Source organism: Dermacentor albipictus, chromosome 3, assembly GCF_038994185.2.
Source record: "Dermacentor albipictus isolate Rhodes 1998 colony chromosome 3, USDA_Dalb.pri_finalv2, whole genome shotgun sequence".
Taxonomy (NCBI): Eukaryota; Metazoa; Arthropoda; class Arachnida; order Ixodida; family Ixodidae; genus Dermacentor; species Dermacentor albipictus.
Window position 1 is genome coordinate 6,047,354 of NC_091823.1, and position 22,606 is coordinate 6,069,959.

General features: G+C 47.7%; 1 protein-coding gene across 2 annotated transcripts in view; it reads left to right on the forward strand.

Moving 5' to 3' along the window:
* Positions 1-22,606, forward strand: part of LOC135920167 (transient-receptor-potential-like protein) — a 211,262-nt gene that overhangs the window by 106,190 nt on the left and 82,466 nt on the right. For both annotated transcript variants that reach the window (XM_065454312.2, XM_065454313.2), the window contains one exon: positions 5,784-6,136. In XM_065454312.2, coding sequence (XP_065310384.2) covers positions 5,784-6,136 — 353 coding nt within the window. The remainder of the gene's footprint in view (positions 1-5,783; positions 6,137-22,606) is intronic.

The following is a 22,606-nucleotide window of genomic DNA, read 5'->3' on the forward strand; positions in this document are numbered from 1 at the left end:
ACTGATTGTTTAAGCCTTGTGCGCTAGATCGTACACCTGCCTCTTGTTGCAGCGGGAGAAAAAAAAGGGGAAAACAATTTAGTTAGGTTGATTTGAATTATGGCCTTGTCTGGTGTTTGACGGGAGACAGAGGGCACTTGTTCGTGTTGGGTGTTGCCTTTTGCCGGTCGGTTTTGCAAGCTGCAGAACGACCAAGCGGGACCAGTGGCGAGAAGCAAGGTCTTAGGAACGACCCGAGCGGAGCTGGTCAAGGTGCCTTGGCGACGACGTGGTGAGCAGAGCTCCTGTCCTGACGAGTTGGACCTGGGCACGTGAAGTTACCTGGCGTCCCGACAATGGACGTGAACTTGGACGAGCCTGACGAACGTGCGCGCCTGGCATCCGAGCCACGTGGAGGCAGCTCGTCTTCCCGGCGCCTTATCTGAGGGCGGGGATGCTGTTGTGCCATTACCACAAGCCCGGATCCCGAATCTGCAAGGTGCAGAATCTATCCTGCGAGCGCCACAATTCTCCCTTCACAAGTCAAGAGGCTGCGCCTTCGTGCAGGAGAAGCCTCGGCGAAGCAGCGTGTTTAGACGTGCCCGCGTGTGCCCGACAGCCCGGCGCCGCACCTCCCTTGCCTGGAGGTCACCGCGCGCGCGAACTTTGAACCGGGTGGCCAGCGCGGTCGCTGGTTGGACCCCTCGGACGACCGTCGTGTGCTGACTTTGTATTGGGCCGTTTGAGTGACAATGGGCCTCGGGGATTATAAAAGCAGCAACACGCCGCTCGAAAACAGGATCTGCCGACCCCACCGGGAGAGAGTGTCGTCCCGACTGGGGTGAGATGTGTAACGCGTTTTCGCCGGACGTCGTCGTGCGAGAACAGTCGCGTTTGTTGTGAGCACTCGGCCCCAGTGCCGACCCGTTCATGTCCTGTATGATAACCTGTATATAATGTATAAAGTCCCTTTTGTTATTCTCATCGACGCCAGGCTCGGAGTCATCGCTACCAACGCTCTGTCACGAAACGGGTGACGAGCGCTACGGGACCACAAAGCCGTAATCGTGGTGCAGCGGTTGAAGTTCGTAACAACACTGAAGGTTGTTGTACTTTTTGTCTTGGACCGCACCGCTCACCCGTAACGATGAATTAAGCTTCTGCTATTTGTTTTTACATCATCTCGTCTTCCCTGCCGAACCCTCTCCGATGGTCAATCTGGTTCGAGCTCCAAGCAGACGCTGTTGAAGGTCGCCAAAGCCCCGTCCCCGTGACAACCGGTACCAGCTATAACAGTATATGTAGATGAAGCTAGGATAGTTACAGACATAGGTAGCATCGCAAGATAAAGTAGATAAATGCAAAATGCCTGAATGCAATTTACAGGCAGTAAAACCTGATTAACTCACCCAATCTAGATGACTATATGTCGTGAGCCAAATTTAAAGGGAGTGTAATTAGAAATCATCATCGTCCTTGCGTAAGCATTACTAAAAGAAGTTGCGTGTCATCAGATGGCGCATGAGTTTTTACACCATCGCACCACTGTGAACAGGGGGACACAGGCTATGAAAAGAAGACAACGCAGAAAATATCTCCTGCGTTTGCGTCAAACAATGCAAACTTGTGAAAATTAAATACTCAGTTAGTCGTTCGCGGCTTCCTCGTTTCAATACAGAACCAACAGCGCGGCAGCCTCTTCAGTAGTCTCAGATGGCTCTAAAAAGAATCACTAGAGCAGAAGAGACTGCAAAGCGAAAACCACGCCGTGCTGCCGCAGAAAGTCGCCGCTATGCCACCCGAACAGAGACAGCGCGGGAACACGGATCGCAGAAGCGACAAGGGTCAGTCTTTCGCCGGCTTGAGTTGCAAGGAAACTCAGTGCGTTGCTATACCACTAATATAGGTAGTAAACTTCAGTAACTGCAGATAAAGGCAACCACAGATTCGCGAACAAATTATTTAACGAAAAACAAAAGTTAATAATCAAGAAAGGATACATCAGCTAATGACATACTGTGCTGATGCAAGCGCGTGGAGCATAAAGACATCCTGCAAAATATTCTGACGGAATAACGAGTGGATAACGAGTAGGCAAAAATACGAAGAAATGTATTCATACACAATGCACAGGGAGCGGCTATAACCAAGATGGCAGATAAACAACAGGAGCACCTTGCCGACCATCCTCTTGGCCGCCAAGCCGGGTACCTCCTTCGGTGTGCGCAAATGACCTGTAACAGTTGAACGCGGTTTGTACCGCCAAAAAGTGAGGGAACGTGAAGCTGTCTATACTAGAATTTCTGTCTTGTACAAATAGGCTGAAGAACCTGCGCGTTCTTGTTTTGAGCGTGTTATAGACATCATGAATGTTCAAAATAATCATGCCTTGTCATGCGACTTTCCTTGTACTTTCGATATACCTCCGCTTACAACATAATTTGTTCATGTTCCCTTCTCATCAGAATTGTTCGCTGTGGCGCACACTTTACTATAACGAAGCTCTAGTGTGAGACGGGATGACTGCGAGAGTAAAACTCCTTAAACTTCGTAAAGTAGAGACACTCTCATCTTCCGTCTTCACTCCTCCTCGTTTCTCCTTTCTTTCACGCTCCCTCCTCGCCCGTGGCGCCGCCTACACTGCTCGAGCGTAGCAACGGCGCCAACATGCGCTCCTCGTCACTCCGTAGACGCTTCTCGAGCAAAAATGGCGCTGATGCACGGCGCGAGGGCACACGTGATGCTATTAGGCCAATAGCGACGCGGCGTCGGCCTCGGCCAGAGCGCGCGAGGAGGAGGCGGCATTCTTCAAAGCTCGGCACTACTTTACGAAGTTTAACGGGTTTTATGCGAGAGTGATAGTGGCGGCACCCCGTGGCGGACGTAGTATCTGCGCTACGCTTTTCATCTCGGCCGCCACGCGCAGAAGACGCAACAACGCGCAGCTGTCGTGATTAGACCGGCAGTGCAAAGACGAAACGGTTTTCTTTGGCGACTACCCCAGCTCCGTCACGCGAAAAGTCGTGCAAGAAGCGTAATGCCTTGCATCTGTCCAAAAATGCTTAATTTGCGAAGCGGAAACATTTAATCGTTGTGTTAGTCAAAATGTACATGATTGGTAGCTTTTAAACGATAAGGAATAATTTCATCCAAAGAAGAAGAAAATTGATCCGTGACAATGCCCAAAGGGGTACATAGCGCTCCATAAGAATGCATGGGAAATCTTATAGTATAGGAGTAGGCCAACCGAAATATGGGGTTGAGTCAAGTTGCAATTTAGAGGTGGGCCAGCGCGAATTTGGGGATGGACCAAGTGAAATTTGGGCGAGGGCCAACTGAATTGTGATGCGCGCCAACATAAATTTGGGGGTAGGCCAATTGAAATTTGGGGATATGTTTACACATACTTAGACAACTCCAGTGGAGTTTCTGCATTCTTGTTCACACTTTCTGAGATCACACAAATGCATATTTTTCACTTTCTAACTCAAATGAGCAATAATTGTATTACTGAGAATGTTCTCGGCGGTCACTAAATTAGACAATAGCTGCTGTAGGTTCATCTGCTTGCAATGATGCGGCATGACGACAATGCGGAAGCGAGAGCAAGATATTTTTCACTGCTTTTGACTCGAGATTGTAAATTCTCTTCTGCATGCAGTGCAATAATATTTGGCTCACATGTTCACAGGAGCCTCGTTGGCAGATCGGCAGTGTTTCCTTACTACGTTCAAAAGGCGCTTCAGGGTCCCTTGACGTTTTCGGTGTTATACACACCGAAAATCTTAACTCGACTGCGCTCATAGCGTATATTACATGTAAGGGAACACGCAGGTCCAATGGAAATGCTGCGTAAACTTAACAAAAGTCACCGGGATGTCCTCGTTATCATTTACTGTATGTGTGTTGACGGCACTTTTGTCTTTCTTGAGGGCGACTCGCCTATGTTAACGCCTTCGGCTTACTCAGGCCTACCGCGGACGTGAGCGAGCTCACCACGTCTTTCCTCCCTCCCCTCCATCTCTCTATCTCATCTTTCTATTTCCTCTTTTCCATCCCTCAGAGTGGGGTAGCCAACCAGACGCATTTCTGGTTAACATCCCTGCCTTCTCTCCTTTCTTTCCTCCTCCTCATCCCTCCTATGTTCGCCGGAAATTAAAGTTCGGCTCCATTTTGTTCTCTGGCGGACCTTCTTACGAAATTCGGGCTCTACTTCTCAAAGCAGTCATTAAGTTTATATTTTGGGCTACCTAAATTTGGCGCAAACACTATCTTATATGGAGAAGCGTCCCAGCCTTCTCTTCCGAAGTGGTTCTGTGTCCTTTTCGGGACAAACATTCCTGGATATCTACGCATCGCCACACAGGAGGTCACTATATGTATTTTATTGTTGAGTCCGCATCATTTTTACCACCACTAACGGTCTCGCTTACGTTACCCACATATCGTTCTTATGCAAACAGTCTTGGGCCCATTGCAAGCTCACCTCCGTGAGGTAACCTTATTAGGCAGCTCTGTTCCAGTCGCTAATATTTGATCTGATGACATCATTCCGAATAATGCTAAACCTTTGCCCTATTAATACCTAACTGGTGTTTTGGGTGATCACCTTCCGCACATATAAATCAATACTGTGAAAGCGACTGCTGGTTCCGTCTGGGAAGAGGAGGCAGGTGTAGACGTTATACCACAATCTCTGACTTGATATTCTTCCTTTCACCTACCTGACTAAAGGCCTATATTTTAGACTGTGTTATTGGCAGCTGTTCTAAATTTACGTAAATTGAGTTCATTCTAACCAATTGTCTGTCATTTATTCGCTTACCAGACCCAATCTATCAGTTGCCTTAAAATCGTCATATTATGTCATACGGAGATATTTACGCCTCGTTCGTTTTGTGTGGTTGACAGGTCACAAACGTTTAGTCTGAAATTGTTATGCTGGTGCGCTCGCAGTAACATCCTCTGATGCTCCGGCTATACCTATTTTACCAACTTCGGCGCTCGTTTCTGTGGTGCGATTCGGATAATTTGCTACTGCAAATACCATTGCAAAAACATCCTTATCTGTCTGATTTCCCGCATCTAAATTTTTCTTGCAAAATTATAAAAGGTGCTCCACTAAAAAACGACCAATTCAATGGGAAAGCTTTTTGGACGGGCACTTCAAAATCTTGGCTCGAGGTTGACTATTCCGACGGTACTTCCCATTGGCGCTACCGAACTGTGTTTTAACGAGAGGAACGTTTCTGATGCCATCTGGTAATTTCCGAGGCTATACAAAATCAATTGCATGCTAAAATTTAATTTTCATTTCTTTTTGTTCACATTTATTTAATGTAATATTTAATTATACAGACTTCATATCTGTAACAGTTAACATGTAATTTCACAATTTTCAGTTACTAATCTAGCTTTAGTTTATTTCCTGAATTTTCAATCTAAACCCTCATACCGCCTGATTCACGATCAATCGCCCAGTGTGGGTTGCGCCATACCATTGAGGAACAATCTACCAAGCAGATTCCACGCGGCGGTTTTGTTTCTGATCAAAAACCTTTACTTTGTGGTCGGCGGTCTCGGCCCGGCTGTTCGTCAGAGCAAGACCCTCCCACAGAAGCCGAATCGCAACGTTCGCAGGGAACCGCGTTAATCGTTGCTTCGAGGCTCTTCTTTCTGCCTCGTGTCCACTAAGCAGCGCACGCAATGAGCGATTCGGGCTAAGCCACGCGAATCGAGCTTCGCTGGGCGACGACCCGGTGCGACCCGATATAGGTAGTAGAGCCCGACGTCCTTCGCTGCAGGCGTGTACAAAATCGTGGAGATGCTGATCGACCACCCCAGCATCACGGCCGAGATGCTCGCCAGCGGCTGGGCGCGGAGCCAGGCGCAGGAGAGCTCCGACTACTCGGCCGACATCTCGCCGGTCATCCTGGCCGCGCACTGCAACCAGTTCGAGATCCTGCAGCTGCTGCTGTCCCGGGGCGCCGGCATCGAGCGGCCGCACGCGCTGTCCTGCTCGTGCCGCCGCTGCTGCGAGGACACCCGGCGGGACTCGCTGCGCCACTCGCTGCGGCGCATACACGCCTTCCGGGCGCTCGCCTCGCCAGCCTGGATGTCGCTCACCAGCGAGGACCCCATACTCACCGCCTTCAAGGTCAGTGCGACGCGACGGCACGGCGGGTGCGTGTCTGAAGCGACGCGATCTTTTGCGAGCCCTCCCACATTTCCCTGGCCGCGTTGCGTTGCCGAGTAGCTCACACGAAGGACGGCACCGTCGTCTTCATTGCCATTCTTACAGCTGTCCTTTATGCTGGTCTACTGAATTACTCAGTGATAAATCGAATGATACATATATGTTTCCTCAGTGCGACAAATATACATCATCAAGAGCACAAATCATTCAACTGAGTGAACCTTTCTAAGCATACTTTCCCGAGTTTGGCGTCTGGTGCATCTTCTCAGTCACTAATTCGCCCAGTAAGGTGCAGTTTACGGTCGCACTATCTCCAGGATCGACCCGTACTATAGTCGGCGCGCCGACCTTGGATACAGTTTTATAGCAAATGCGGCAGTCCCGGAGACAATATAATGCGCGGTCGGTCTCGTGGTGGGAGTTTTGGCGCCTTGACCGACTTCCCCGACGAACAGAAAATTGCTAAGATTCAAAACGCTCTGCAGTTGCGTGGCATTGATTTACACGCTTAACGGAAGCTCCGCTTCTCAGATTCCGAAATGTGGGTCGGATCTGCACAATTATTAGAGCGCAGATCCTGGGCGCCCGCTCCTGCGACGAGCGTCTTCGTCGTACTTCGTAACCGAGCGAATGAGCACAGAGAAATACGAGAGCGAACGCGGATCGCAGCGGGCGATGAAAGAGGGCGAGATCGAAAAGCGCGCCAGGAGGAAAGCGGAGGAGGAGGGTTATTAGAGGAGGAGGAGGAGGAGGAGAAGGAGGAGGAGGGTTATTACACGCAAATAAACCCATGCCCTCGACAGGGGCGAGTAGCCAGTGCCGGAACGATCGGCGGCAGCCATCTTTTATTCCTTTCGGAATGGGGCAGCCCGCGGCTATTCAGAGAAAAATTCAGTTTTGTTCGGCATACTAATGCATCTTTAACGCGTACGCGTCACTTTGACGCGGAAAGCTTTTGCGGTTTTGTGACGTCGCGTGAGAGGCAGGTGAAGTGGGGGCAGCCCGAAAAGTTTTGACCAATAGCCGAGGGCTAATGACAAAAATGCGTCGAATCAGAAATAACTATTCTTCTTTAGTTCGGTCAAATTATGCATAATCGTGTGTACACGCCATATCAGATGGGGAGCTATCGCGGTTTTCGTGACGTCGCGTGACAGACAGGTGAAGTGGGGCTGGTCCAAAAAAAGTTTTTGACCAATCGCGGTGGGTTGATTGCAGAACTGGAATAGAAAAGTTTGGAATAGCTTTACGTTATAGCGCCCTTCAAGTTTGACACGTTTTCACCGGAAAACGCCTCGCTCAACATAAACTAGTGGCACTCGGTCACACCCATCCCACGCATGACGACGAATGAATGACGACGACAGAAGATGGCGGAAAGGTAATCATTTAGAAATAATGTGCCACTGTGACACAAGGGGCATGAAGCCTTAAATCTAGTCAGGTATGCGTCTTACATTATTGTGCTCAGTGACCGGCCCTACTGTATGTGATCTGTACTGTGTGTTGTACTTTATTCTTTTAGATTTGTCCTGTCACTCTTTCTTTCCTCTTTCCTCCCCTCGTTCCTCTCTTTCATTTCTGTGTTGCTGTCGCCTCCCATCTGAAGAGTAGGCAGGTGTTGTGCCCCTTCCGGTGGCAGTTACCAGCTTGCTCCTCGCTTTCCCTTTCCTGTTAGATGTATATATGTGTTCAAAACAAATAATAATAATAATAATAATAATAATAATAATAATAATAATAATAATAATAATAATAATAATAATAATAATAATAATAATAATACATCGCATTCGTACTCGTGACGCAAACAGCCAACAGATTTATTGACTTGTGCGTCGCTGAGTCAACAGCTACAAGCAAATAGGCCGTGCTCGTCCTCTATACTGCTGCTACCTCACTAACTCAAGCAAGCTTGGCGTCATTTAGATTCTAACATTGCGTTGAATCTGCGTGATTTAAGCATAGGGATTGCACGAGAGACTGTAATCGATGTAAGGCGTCTTCATCGTGTTTATGCAAACTGGTACTTTACATATATTCTTTTATCTTTATCTTGTTTGCTCTTTCGCCCTCTCCTAGTTGAAAATAGCGAACAGGACAGTTGCACTGAATAACCTCTCTGCCTTTCATTTCATATTTTCTCTCTCTCCAATACAAGAAATAAATCTGGTTCATTCGCAGCTATCGACTCACCTCCCATTCTTAATTTCGTTATTGATTGTCATTTCAATGCGTATAAGAAAACTTTTCTTAGATTCCTTTGGGTATTTCATGTCAGCGACCAGGAATTCTAAAACCATTACGCATGCCATGTTGCAGTGGAAAGGTTGGAAATGAGGTGGTAACTGCGCCCGTTGTAGAAGACACAGATTTGAGCACAGATATTCGGTTACCAGGGTGCGTCCATCAATTTTCCCGTCACTCAAAAGGAGTGTGGAGATCGAAGGGTCGCCCTAAAGAAGGCAGACAAGAAGAAGTAAACGAGCACGAGGAGGGGGCACTGAGAGCCAAACCTCGCAGGGGGGGGGGGAGGTGACCTGGAGCGTTGCGCGGCGCCCTGGTGATGACGGCTCGGGAAAACCGTCGGCGGGTGATCGGAGTGCAGGCAACGAGCCTTGCCAAGCGCATGCACGGCGACATTCTGGAGAAAGCATTCGCGACGGGGGTAGGAGCCTCGCGGCCGGCTAAGATGAAAGCTTGCCGCCCGTCAAACGGCGGCACTTTGGTCGCGATAGAACACGCTTGTTCAAAGTGGTGGCACTTAGAACGATAAAAAGCTGCGTTGGCAAGGGTTCACGATTCCAGACAGCAGAAATGTAATTAAGGAAAATACCGCGACGGGCATGTTGGTATGACATAATTAAAGCTGTTGCGCAAAGCGACGAAGGGAGAGGGCGTAAGCGAGAAAAGAAATCACGACACCCGAGCGCTCATGTGTCGTGGTTTGTTTGCTCACTCAGGTCCTGTCCCTTGGTCGCTTTGCGCAATAGCTTTAATTACACCAGGACAGCTGGTTTAGGAAACAAGGACACGAGAGAGACGAAAAGAACAACTCAAACGCTGACATTCAAATGAAATGTCCTGCCGTGCCCAAATGAAAACGCCAAAAGCAATCTGCGCATGCTCTATACCGAAGGTGGCGCCAAGCCGTAAACCGTGGTTTCTCTCGAAAGTGTGGGTTTCCGGCATAATAATTATTCTTTCGGCAAGATGACTGAAGACTGACCTACGAATGCGCTACCGCTATTAATGACATGGGATGTCTCTACCGTAAGCAACACTTCATTGCTGAGTTTCAATATAATGACATATTCAAATTTAGAGGTAGAGTTGAATTTCCTACCGTGCACTAAAATTATAAGGCGTCCATTTTGGCTGCAATCGCTAATATTTAGAGCAGACTGGTCATTCTTTCAGTGAGAGATTACAGCACCAATGGTCGTTCAACTGCGCAAGGCGATCTAACGTTTCGATTCATTTTGAGGAGTGCTGTCACTCCCAAATTAGACAATGAAGTTTGTGCGCTCGCGTGTGTGGGTATGTGCGCGTGTGTGCGTGCGGGTCCACGTGTGTGTTAATGCTCATATTGGTTAATGGTCAGCAGTATTCACAACAGGAAGGACGCGATCGAAACGAAGCAAACCTGTAAAAACAAATCAAAGTCAATAACTTAATTCCATTGCCAAGAACAACATGCAGTATATAGAGCGCTCAATGCACTCTGTGCTTAGCGGGACATCAGCCAAGTCCGAGATCTTGGCTACAAGATAGAACGCATATATAAAAATAGTATATGTTATATCGCTTTCGGTCATATTGTGGACAGCGCAAAAAAGTAAGTCTTGCCTACCGTGAAACGTACTTTATGTAGAAGTGACTTTTCATGTCTCTCCGCAGAGTGATGCCCTGCGAGTAACGTTATTATTATTCACAGTTACGATACTTCAGCGCAAACATCGTAACCATGAATTCAACATTCCAACTAGCCCAACTAGCAGTCGTGATTATTGTTATTATTATTTGTTTTGAAAGCATATTTGAAACATCTTGAAAGTGACAGGTCTGCGTGGCACACGCAGCACAGTCACAGCGTAAGCTGGAGAAGCGGCGATCCAATTTCGGCAGCACGCACTAGATGGTCTTCGCGGCGAAGTCTATTCGCATTGTTTTCACGACAACGATCTGAACTGTACCACCCGGCGTCTACGGCGAGCAGCGGCTTGTCCTGCCGAGTTGGACGTTGCCTGGTTGCAGCCACACGCGTAGCTGTATACGATTCGCTTCTTCAGCAGCGGTTCGCACCTTGCCGGGAGGCGGCATAGCGTGTACCGAAGAGTAAACACAGGTATCCAGACTACGCGGCGCATATGTCACATCCTTTCACCCGTGGTACGATTAAAGGGCCCCTGAACCACCTACGATATTTTGAAAACATTTAAAGTAAACACACGCATCGAGTTCAGAATGCCGTCACGATCAACGAAGCCAAACGCTGCAGCTCTACGCGCCACGGGCGTGCTACAAAATAAAAACACAATCTCTTACTCCTCTCCGGGCCTTTCCGGCATGACCAGCGCTCGTTGCGATGTCACCAGGAGCAAGCGTTGGCGATTGGTTCAACAAGAACCCACGACTTCCGGTTGGCCTGCTAGCCAGTGCGCGCGCTCCCTGCTCTTCATCGTCGTGTTGCTCGCCTGTGCGCGCTTGCGAATCGGTGAGTGCGGCCCGCGACGCAAGTCGCTCGCGTTCAAACACAGGCGTGGTTAGCCGTCTGAGTAGCTGCGCGAACAGAGTCCGACAGTGTTTTGCGATGGCTAGAAGGGTGCGATGCTTGCCTGCAAGAGCGCCGACTAGAAAAACGACGCGACACCTGCTGCTGCATGATGACGCCCGGCGCAGTGCCAGGCTTGAGCGCATAGGAGATGTTCAATGAGTTTGCCTAGTAACGTTGTAATGAACGCACATTTTGCTCACTCGTGTAACCCTCCTTCCATTCGCATGCCGACCTCTGAGAAAGCGTAGTACGCCGCCTCGAGGACACCAGGTTTCGGACATATGCTGGGGAAATATGGATGCCGTGTAATGCAGTCCTCATTTCCTTTAGCAACGACTTCTGTCACCACCCTACAGCAAGCGTTCCCCACGGCATTTGTACTCGCCACGTGTAGACCGCACCTGCATTGATGATGTCATTAGCGCGGAACAGGCTAACAGCCAGTGGGCGAAAACAGCAGCTCGTACCAACCCATATCGTCGCCACGAACTGGGGAAGGCGGCGATGGCGCTCGTTCCCTTCGTGTATGCCTGGGGCACTGGTGGCTCGAGTTTTACTTATTGAAGGATATATGTCGGCTTCTTTCTGCTGTCATACCTGAAGCACAGTTCCTTCTTCAAAAGCGCTTGAGTCGAGAAAATTTGCGACTTGGATATCGCAAGCTATATAGCGTTAAAGGGGTCTACTGGTTTTGCAATGCATATATGTGCCGTGTCTGTCCATAAATTATGCGTAAAAAGAATGTCTACAAATTCAACACGTAAAGTTGTCTATGATGCTTTGCTAGACACTCATCATTGCCTTAGTACTTAGCTGTAAGAGGCATTGCATTCTACATGGAAGAAAAATCTTGGTATTTGGTGTCAACATGTTATCGGTGTGAGAGAGACACTGCTCAGCGGAGCTGTAATCACGATTATTATTACTCTCGTGCGTTGTTCCAGTCAAATATGGCTACATTTTAAATGCGTAAAAGAAAGAGCTAAGCGTGCAATTCGTGTGAGAAAGTTTGCTGCTACTTTCACCGCTCTTTGAAACAGGCTCCTTGAAAACGAATTGCTCACGGCTTCGAATACGACGGCGCGTCATGTAAAGTATTTGCATAGGTAATTCACAAATGAAATAGTAGCAATCACCTGAAAGAAAAGTCTCGTGTTTAAGATCGAGAGCCAATCAATGGCAAGCGATGAAATGTTTCATGGCGGCCCTCGATCAGTAGTCTTTATCGACAGCATGGCACCCTCCTCACGCAACGGCAGCGACCGACTGTCGTTATGGCGAGGCACGCATGGTTGGCGTCACCCATCGGTCCACTACAACTTCGAATTGAAACCACGAAGCGGTTTTTTACAGCGCCAGTTGCAATGCCTAAATTATATTCGAGGTACTACAGCGCAGCTTAGAGTTCCTAGAAAAGGAAAATTCCAGCACCTTCTGCCTCACCGTGTCTCGATCCAGCGTTATTTAATTATACAAATGGATAACTATTCGCTTCATCAATACATAAAAGAGAATCTCCCAAGCCTTCGTAAGGAAGACACCAGAAGCCTTAGATATTTCACTTTATTTTTGACACTTCACCGGGGAATTATATTTTTACGTGTTCAATAAGTCCCATACTACTAATGAATGACGCTTCGGCTTCTTTGTCGCTGCAGTCATACGGTCCAAAATGCATATTTCTCTAAAAAGTTTGGGCCGAGCAGCCTGTGTCAGCTCGCCAAAAAGATTCATGTACATTCCTCAAGCAACAAACACTAGTAAATTGCTCAAGTGAGTTTAACGTGTAGCACGGAAAAGGGAATATATATTGGTACATTCTTTTTCGCATTCTGCAAATAGCTGCAAACCTTAATTAGCTTTACTTCAAGTTACCGCCACTTAAAATGAACACGTGAAGAACCGCATAATTTTGAGAAGCAGTTAAGAAAGCAGGTGGTGCTAGTATAATCTAAACTGCTCGTGTTACTGCCGAGCGTTTCTGTGAAGAAATGCAAACATTTGATATTATACCGTGAACTACTCGTCGTCAGTATACCTGTTTAGCGGATTAAAATCAAGGTAACTGTTGTAGAAGTCGTATATAGCCAGCTTTTGTGGCATACTTGTTGCACCGCGGCAGGTATGGTATCGTAACTGGATTCTTGTGTGCTATGTTTTTGCGGTTGTCGATCCGCGCATGAAAAACCCGCAATGGGCTGGTCTGCGCTCCTTCGGCTGGCAATAGCGTTGCCTTTGAGAACGGTATTGTGGCCTAAGAAATAAGCTCTTTGAATAGATTTTCGTGAACGAAGACGACGCAAAAATATATTTGAGACGACCGCCATAAGTATACAAGCAGCGGTAACGAGAGCGAACAAACCAAAACACTGCAGAAGGCGTTTGGACACCGCCCGAACTGCAGGAGACGACTGGCGCGAGTCCGTGCCCTGACGTCACGCGAGCAGCGCTTGCTGCGCCCCTGTAGTTCGTTCTCGGTGCTGATACAAACTAATGACAGCTGCTGTGGTTTTAATCTTTTCGGGCTGCAAATCAACGAATGAATGAATAAATGAATCGGTCGGTCGGTCGGTCGGTCGGTCGGTCGGTCGACCGACCACCATTAATTAATTAATTCATTCATTCATTCATTCATTCATTCATTCATTCATTCAGTCATTCATTCGTTGATTTGCAGCCCTAAAAGATTAAAACCACAGCAGCTGTCATCATGTGGAAAGAAATTATTCGGATGTTTCGCAGTAAGCTTTACAACTTTTTCATTGAAGATTTCGCAGTAAGAGCAGTGTTTTGAAAGTCGGTTTGTTTATTTTAGTTAATCGCCTTAGGTCATAGTAGAAAAATAGTTCACCAAGCACTACCGCTGCGGTTGCCAGATTCAAGTACACGGTGCCGCTCAAAGGAGCTACGATGTCACTTAAAGTACATTGCAAATTAGCTCTTGAGGCCACATAAGAAAACACAGTGCCCTTCCACTCTGCTAAGAAGGATGACCAGTGAAGCTGTGTATGCGGACCCCTTAGTGGCGAACTGCACCTCTTCCGCGGGTCGGCCCGGCGTTGCAATATCTTCGAAATCGACCCACGTATGGGTAGTTTTGTGTCTACACACATATACGATCCTGAGGGAACTAGCCTTAAACAGCTTCGCTGTACAAAGCGGGACCAAGGACTATACCCCTCCACCCCCCCCCCCTCGTTCTTTGCTCATTCCTGTTGATCGTGTAATGCACCCTTACTCTCTGTGACGCAAGCGATAAAATTGTATAACATGAAGGCCACGATATTGAATGGAATCTTTTCTGTAGCGAACGCTAAACTAGAAGCTAGCTGAGCGCGCAGTGTCCAAGATTGGCCACCGCTCTGATTTCGTCGTGCTGTATAATAAGTCCATATCCCGCACCCGGCGAGTTCTGCTGCTCCGCCCAGACACAATTTGGGCTAGAACGGCAGATAGGTGGTGCCTGAGGCCAGCGGCGTGCTCTCTGTGGTATGCTCTTTCGTGAATTGGTCGCAGAGTGAACGGCTTGATTGCTTGCAACACGGATGGTGCTTTGAAATGTTTACAAAGTGCCTCTGTTTCTTAACTAATTTGCTCCTCACGTCTGTCCCTGCGAAACATTTCGCTGGCGTTAAATTATGGGTCTTTTACCTGTCATAACCATGATCTGATGATGAAGGGAACTGTGGAATAATTTCGACCACCTGGGATTCTTTAACGGGCACCCAAATCTAAGTACACGGGTGTTTTCGCATTTTGCCCCCATCGAAATGCGGCCGCCGTGGCCGGGATGACATCGCTGGCGTCAACTGACCTTCCTTAATTGAAGCTGAGCGAATGCACGTCTCCTTACTTGTAGGATACGACAGGTTTTCTTGCACATGATTTTTTTTTATATTGCGCTTATGGACGATGACGAATAATTAACGCTTCCTAGAAGGCTTGGCACTGGAATTGCCTCTCAGATTGTTGTCCGACCTGGTAGTTACCACGTCGTCTTTCAGTCCTCGTCGTATCCATGTTTACATGAAATTGTCTCGCCCATTGCTTCAGGTCTTTGCATTAAGGATGTCTGAAGCTTTATTCAAAATCTTGCAGCAATGCGGGCAGCGCAACTATAGGCGCTCGAAAACGTTACATGCGTGTTTTTACGGCGTCGTGAACGAACTACATCATTCACCGAGTTTATATTTAGAGAAAATATATAGGGAGCACGCTAGAGGTCCCAGCGCTAGGGAACACACATGCTACGAGTAAATGAATGTGTGGCGATAAATCGAAGCGAGAAATGCTCATAGAAGTGCTGGAAAGTGTTATACGCGGTTTATTATTGTCTGCTGTTTACCACTCTCCCGCGAGAACTATATGTCCTACCAAATAATATTTGATTAAAATTGGGCGCACGCTGTTTGCATTGTGGCAAAACTTCATTGTTCTGGGATTAATCAGGAGCTTTGCAAATAATTAGTGAACCTTTTTTTCCTCCATATTATACAAGCGTTATACGAGACGCCCGCGGGTCCTGGGTAAAGTCACTTTGTCTACATTCTGTAGCGATAGGGGGCCAGTTATGCGTTATATGTAGGTAGGCAACGTTCAAAGTGTGTAGCTTGCTGCCTTCGCAGAAAATTACTTGTGCAACGCCGCCCCGTGGCGCTTTCAGTGTATTAAAACAGCGTAGAATTTAGTTAGCTGTACTTTACTGTATAAGACCCATCGAGGTCACATTAGGTAAAGGGAGGAAGGAGAGGGGGGGGGGGCATCCTTTCGTTAAGGAAAAGTCTTATTTAGCGCACAATTCATAAGAAAGTAAAGAAGGCAATAGGACAGAGAGATACTAACAACGATACAATTTTACTGCTCACACAGTCATAATAGCGAGACGTGAAAGGGAGAAAACAGATACGTCAACATGCATGTTGCTCGCACTACTACGAAATGTTCAAGTGTCTTATAGCCCCAAAGGGATTGCAGTAGAAGCCGACGTGAGGCTGTTATTTTTGGCACGGAACAAGCTTGGTTCGTTGTGTAGGCGAACCTGGAAAGGAAAGGCACGCATCAGTACCTGTGAGAAAAAGCACGTGAAATAGTACGTAGAATGCACAGGTGAGGTTTTCTGTCGCATGCCGCTATCGTGATACAAATGACCGGCTGCGTGAACACGAGAACTTAATGCGCGGGTCTGTCGGCAATCACCTGGCAGTGCGCTGCTCTAGGCGCAAGTGCACCCCCCTGCTTGAAAAGTGAGTGTGGCAATAAGATGCAAGTACCAGAGGGCTTGGAGGCATTTGTGAGAGATTCTCTTTACTTTACATTGTATTGCACATTGCCTTCAGTCTTTTTCAAAACTCACTCGTAAGTGATTACTCAAAATATTCATTCTGGATATGAAGTCTTGTGCATGTGCAACTGTGAAGCGGTGGTTCACTCACGTGCCTGTGACTCGCTTTCGAGAAATTTTGCACTAAACTTAGAGGTCTGTGTTGTTACACATGTCTGAAAACAACTTTAAAGTGTGTTTAAGATTCATCAAGACTGCGAGAAGATACAGGATGCAGCGGCAACATGGCAATGTCCAACACGTAGCTCCATCTTCATCTCTGTGTCTAGGCAATGAAATACAGTCTTTACCATAGCAAACTTGGATCGACGGTTCCTTTTTCCCACGTGCGTGGATATGCAGCTTGTGGCATCAACCCGTGGTATTTCAATTTTAAAAAGATGCCTTTCACGTTGGTAATATGCCAATGTACTATGAAAACCAGCCTGAAAAGGGATTATGTCCCAGACTTGTTTTCGGATCTCGGGAGGTTATATGCGTGACAGGGATTCCGTGTGTTAATTAGCTCTCCATCCATCAGGTTATTGCTCAGTGAGGTCGCTCGCTTATCATTGCAAACAAATGTTGACGCTAACCATGTCATGTGCCCTTTTCGTAGTGGTGCGAGCAACATGCATGCCGATTTATCGGTTTGTCTCTATTTAGCCTCTCGCTCTATATACATGTGCGAGAAATAAAACTGGATGGTCGTTAGTACGGCCCTGTTCTGTCGCCTTCGTTCCTTCAATAAGAATTGCACGCTAAATAGGGCTTTTCCTTCAAGAAAGGTTGTTTCATGAACCAACCCACGCAGCTATTCCGTTACATGTATGTAGCATTGTGGTTGATGTGCACACGAAGGTAAAGGTGTGTGGGTGAAGTACGGCCTTTGTTATATGTAGAGTGCTTACTAAGCAAGGACTCAGTAGCGTGGATCGTCGCCTTCGTCGGCCGCCTTGCATATTTGGTCCACTCCGGCGCGGGCTCCTCGTGCCACGGGCCCAGGGGAAGAAAGCCTTCTTCTAAGCCTTCAGTCTCGTCGGTTCTTCTTGCGGGTGAAGAAGAACCGATGAGACTGAAGGCTGAACAACACTTTCTTCACTTTCAGACCGCCGTTCAAGTGAAACGCTTATTCCTCCTTTCTCGTTCTTTGGCTACCCAGTTCACGCGTTCGGATAGCGCACACAGCCCCAGTCGCTTTAACTTTAAAGTGTGTGGTTGAATTGCAGGCACGTTCATGCAAATGCACGTATGAAATAGCTTCGTTGGAAATTGGGCTGTGATTCTGCAAAAAGACGCGCGTCTGCTGTCTTTTCAGCTGTCGGAAAATAACAAGAGTAGCAATAAAACTTCTACTTCAAGCTTTTTTTTACTTTCGTGTTTCCGTAATAGAAGTTCAATTCGATGATCGAGATTGCAAGCCGCATCGTCACATCTGAAGTGGTCCCAAAGGGGCACCTAAAGGATGACTTCAATATAACACCCAAAAGCAGTTTAAAGAGCAGAAGCTGTTTCTATGCTTGGCATCAAGCTCCACATCAAGTTATAGCAAGAAAGCGGTCATAACAAACCAGAGTAATGAGCCATAAAAGGTCGTTGCAAAAGGAAGTGTCAGTTTCGGCCGAAAGGCGAAGCATCGATTGCGATAGCAAATTAGTAGAGAGCTATACGAAGTAAGGATTGTAGTTTTTTGCGGCTCTGCAAACTTGGAAACATTCGCTTACTAAGTGAATTAACAAGCATGGTGTCAGCGCTTACACACAAACATGAACACATTACACTCGATGACCGCGGACGCGCTGTCGAAACGCCGGTGGGAGCAAGTGCGGCAGCAGCAGCGAGTGAAGTGACCTTCGTGCAGTCTACCGCTTCAACGCAAGAGTGGCGAGAACTCAGCGAGCACAATAGTTTGACCCGTTTGCAGATCTCTTTCAACATACAGCGCGCGCGACCGTGCGCGGCCGTGCAGAGTACGCACTTGTTGGCGGAGCCTAAACCGCCTCCTCCCTTCCCTCCCGCGTTGCCTCCCCACTTTCCTCCATGTATGGCGCGCGAGATTGAGCCGCAATCGTCAGTGGCCCTTGCGCCGGGTCGCAAAATGCGCACTTGGTGTCGGAGCACAACGCCTCTCGCACTCTCTCCCATTTCCTCACGGCCTTTTGCGCGACCGAAGACAGCGCGCTTGCTCTCCGCTTTCTACCTTCGCGCGAGCTAGATTGAGCCGCGATCGTTAGCTTCCCTCGCGCGCTTTCACTCGCACATAGAGCACTCGACGCGCGGCGCGGCGACGGTGTTATTGGCCTTCGGCTTTATACAGAACATCACGGCGACGGCAAGAAATACGCCTGGAGTGTCCATATAATTGCTATCGCAATAAAAGCGGAAAAACAGCTACGGATGACGGTGAATCGAAATGTTTTACGACGTTGGATCTTCGTAATCTTAACTTTCACTGTGATTTTTGTCGTCAAAACATTTTGCCACATATCTTCAGCTTGTATCTGTCTTTTCTTCTGGCGATAAAGATGTGAAGTAATGTGTGTGCAGAATTTTCATGAGCCATTTATAGACAAAGAGGTAGCTCTATCGCCAACTTGGGCAAGCGCCATTTGTTCACATGTCACCGCAGCAGTGGTCCAGCGGGTAGAACGCCCGACACAGATGCGGTAGGTGCGTGGTTTTATCCCCGCCACCGGACACACATCGGTTCATAAGGTGGGCACAAACAACCAAAGGCAAAATGGTTGTGTATTTCTAACCGGAGCGTCGTACCAGATTGCACAAAGCAAAATATAATTCCAAGCACTTTTTGCACATCAATTTTGTTAAAGCGCTCAAAGAAAGACACAAAATCATGTAAGTTCTCTTACCTGAAAAAAAAAAGTAACCATCTGCTATGAAAATGTCCACAGCATACAACCATTATATGGGCTTGCTCATCTGGAGTTTCTGGGCACATATACTGGCCTACACTTCGCCTCGCTGGAATTTAGGAAACCATTGAATTATACATCACGACTCTTCCAGCTTACGGATGTGCAGAACGCCCTCAACAGTGCTCTCAAGAATTATTCTTTTCAGCGTTGTTCTTACTACATAGAATGAAGGCAGGCCAAACAATCCGTCTACGAAGCAGGCGCAGTGATTTCCTAATTCGTTGCACGGATCTCATATTGTGTGATACGTTGCACGACCGTGTGCCGGGTAACGTTTCGTAGCAACCGCGAATATTGTAATACACATGTAGGGAATATGTTGTCGCTTCACGAAATAGTGGGATGTGTAGCTTCATGAATACTTCAGAACTGATGTTCCCTATGGTAATTGTGGTGCACCGCAGTATGTTGAGTTTTCGGTTTCCATATACTCTTCAAAATGTGACATGTGGGCGTTCAAGGAAAGCGTCTTGTCCATTGTTATTCCAGAAAGACGGTGAAACCGTACAACAGCCACTAGTGCCTGGCTCAAGAGGCTCAAGTGTTTAACTGCTCCTCTTGTGGAAGGCAACACGGCAGATATATCGCCCGAAATATCTATGCCGCTCACAGTCAAAAAGTGTGTTGTAATATCAGTGCTCACTTGAAGTAGAACCTGCACTTCAGCACAGCTCGAGCCCTATACACCCACAAACAGGTGTTAGCCGCATTGATTGAGATATGAACAGATGAGGGTGGTAGAACATGTAGTCTGCGCATTGAAAAATATTTGGTCTTAAACATTTCCTTGTGACACCCTTTGCTTTAAATCTAAAGGTGCACCGCGCTTTGGCTTGTTATGCACAACATGCTGCGACGTCACAGAAAAATCTGCATTCCACCCAAGAATTCTGTCACATCCGGGTCGTGTAGCCTGCAGAGTACGTGCTCACTGCCGACTGTATCAGAAGCTCTGCGAAATTCTGAAAAGTCGCAACTGGTACTCCGCTTGAGTTTTTCTTCTTTCCTTTTTCTTGTCACAACATGTGCTACTGGACCAATAATTGAGTCTACAGCGCTTCGGCGAGGATGAGTCTCACATTAGAGCTTAAAAATTAGCTCTTAGAACTTTCGACTAATTTTTAACCGCCACTGCAGTGCCTAGTGCACTACCTCCTTCTCCATTTGCCTGTGCGGTTGATTGTCAAGTTGACTAGCCCAAATTAAGAACGAGCAATGAAACGAGCTAGTTGGTACACGTTCATGATTACGTTGCGCTGAGTTTTACACTGGCAAAAAAAGATTACAATGAAGGCAACACGGACGCAGACTGACATAGCGCAAGTTGTTGCGCTTCGTCGGTCCGTCCATGTTCCCTACTTTACAAATTATAATTTTTGCCCTTCGCCCCTCATGCCGCCCGTGTTCCCTACAGAGTAATATATTCTGCACTTCGTCCGTCATTGCGTTCGAGGTTCCTTACATCGTAATTTTTAGAGCGCAGCTCTTTGGCGCCGGTTCCCGCGTCGGTTTCGCGTCGCCGTCGGCCTCGTCGTAACCAAGGCCACGCGCTGCTCTAGCTGTGCGCGCTCCTGCTGCCATCTCTCGCGCGCGGCGCGAGTCTTGCTCTCCCCTTGACCTCCAAAGCCGGATAACGTGTTCTCCCTTATCCTCTCGCCCTTATCCACTTTTCTTCCGCGCAGCGCCATTGCGGTGAATCGCGCCGCTAGCGCCCACTCCGCTCTCGCCGTCCCTTCTCCCGCTGTCGCGGCACTGCCGCGGTGCAAGCGGCGGGCTCTCCTTGCCGCCTCGCGCGTGATCCACGGCACTCCTCTCCTCCGTCTCAGCGTCGCGTGGCTGTATGACTCTCAGCCGTGTCTTTCGCTTCCCCGTTTGCGGGGCGCGTTCCTCAGTAGCATTTGTCGCCTCTGGCAGTGCTTGCGCCTGGCTGTCCTTCTCCCGCTTCCACTCTTGCTTAAAACACTTTGGCGGGCTAGTTGGTTAGAATCCATGATAGCATATCCAGCTTTTCTGGACACGTACCAACTAGCGCCCCAAGCGGCCCCGGCACGAAGCTAGCGCGTTTTCAATGGAACGAGCGGGTTTTTCGCGAATAACAAAAGCTGCAGGTCGATTATTGAAAAACGCAGGCGACAGACGTGTTCTGGAAGACAATCCACACGAGCCAAATGCAGTGATCACGTTATGGCACGTAAGAATTTTGTTCCCACAGCGGTTAAAGGTTTAGCAATGGGAGCCTATGGAAACGACGAAAATTTGTACTCGATTTTCGAGGCACGAACGGTGCCTGTAATTAACCTACGACGTCTATCGTAATACGCAGTGCAGCGTATGTAGTCCGGAGACTCAGCTTTCGATTGATGCCTATCTCGACTCTCCACACATGGCGCAACATTGTTCCCAAAAGCGTTTTTTGAAACACTGTCGTGAAAATTCACGTGGTATCTATAAAAACATAAGCGTACCCCCTAGCGAAGCCTCGGTAGCCGTGGCCGAGTGGTAGAATAGCGAGCACCTTTCGTCCCGCATCACGGGCGGCCGTGGTTCGATTCCCGCTTCGCACTTTTTTTTTAAGCCGCATAGGGCCTAGTTTTATAGTCTGTCACTAGATGGCAGAAACACAAAATCCAATATTTGCTTTCGGTTCTGGTTTTGCAGCGTTGCAGTTTCTTTTTTTTTTTTTTAGAAGCCGCATAGGACTTAGTTTTACAGTCTCCCAACAGATGGCAGAAACACAAAGCTCATGGTTTGCTTTCGGTTCTAGTTTTCCAGTGGTTCTCTTGAAATATTATGTTTTCTATTTTCCTTCCTAAAACATAGCAGTGTTGTGTTCATTAGTTAGGTCACCGCATTTATGAATATTTTATTCATTGGACATCATAACTAGAAGCTTGCGCATAGCTTTGTGTTATGCAAAAAAAAAAAGCACTTTAGTGCTTTGTAGCGTGGAACCTGGGAGAACAAAATGGCTATTCTTATTGCGTTCTTCTGGAAGGTCCGTTTTCACGACTTTCGCCTGTCCTTAATGGCACATACTCCGAGCGAATTAGGTCCACCTGGCCCACAATGCCACCCGGTGGCCAGTGCCATTCCTATGCAACATTCGTGCGGAACAAAGGGTCTGCTAAGCTGAGTCGCTGCCCGAACGTTAACTATTTCTAAAGATTCATTCAAATAAAAAATGCGCCAACTAGGAGAAGACGTGCAGCGTGTGGATTAATAGCTACTGTTAATGTGTTGCCTACAGCCAAGTGGTATGAATGTGTAGGTGTGCCCGTAAAAAATCCATTTGAATAAATGTCCCGTGTTGTGGCTGCCCCGGTCGCTCTACAGAGAAGCTAGCTTGGCTAGCCGTCAGTATTTAGGATCAACACATGGCGTCGCTCGTTCGGTGCAGT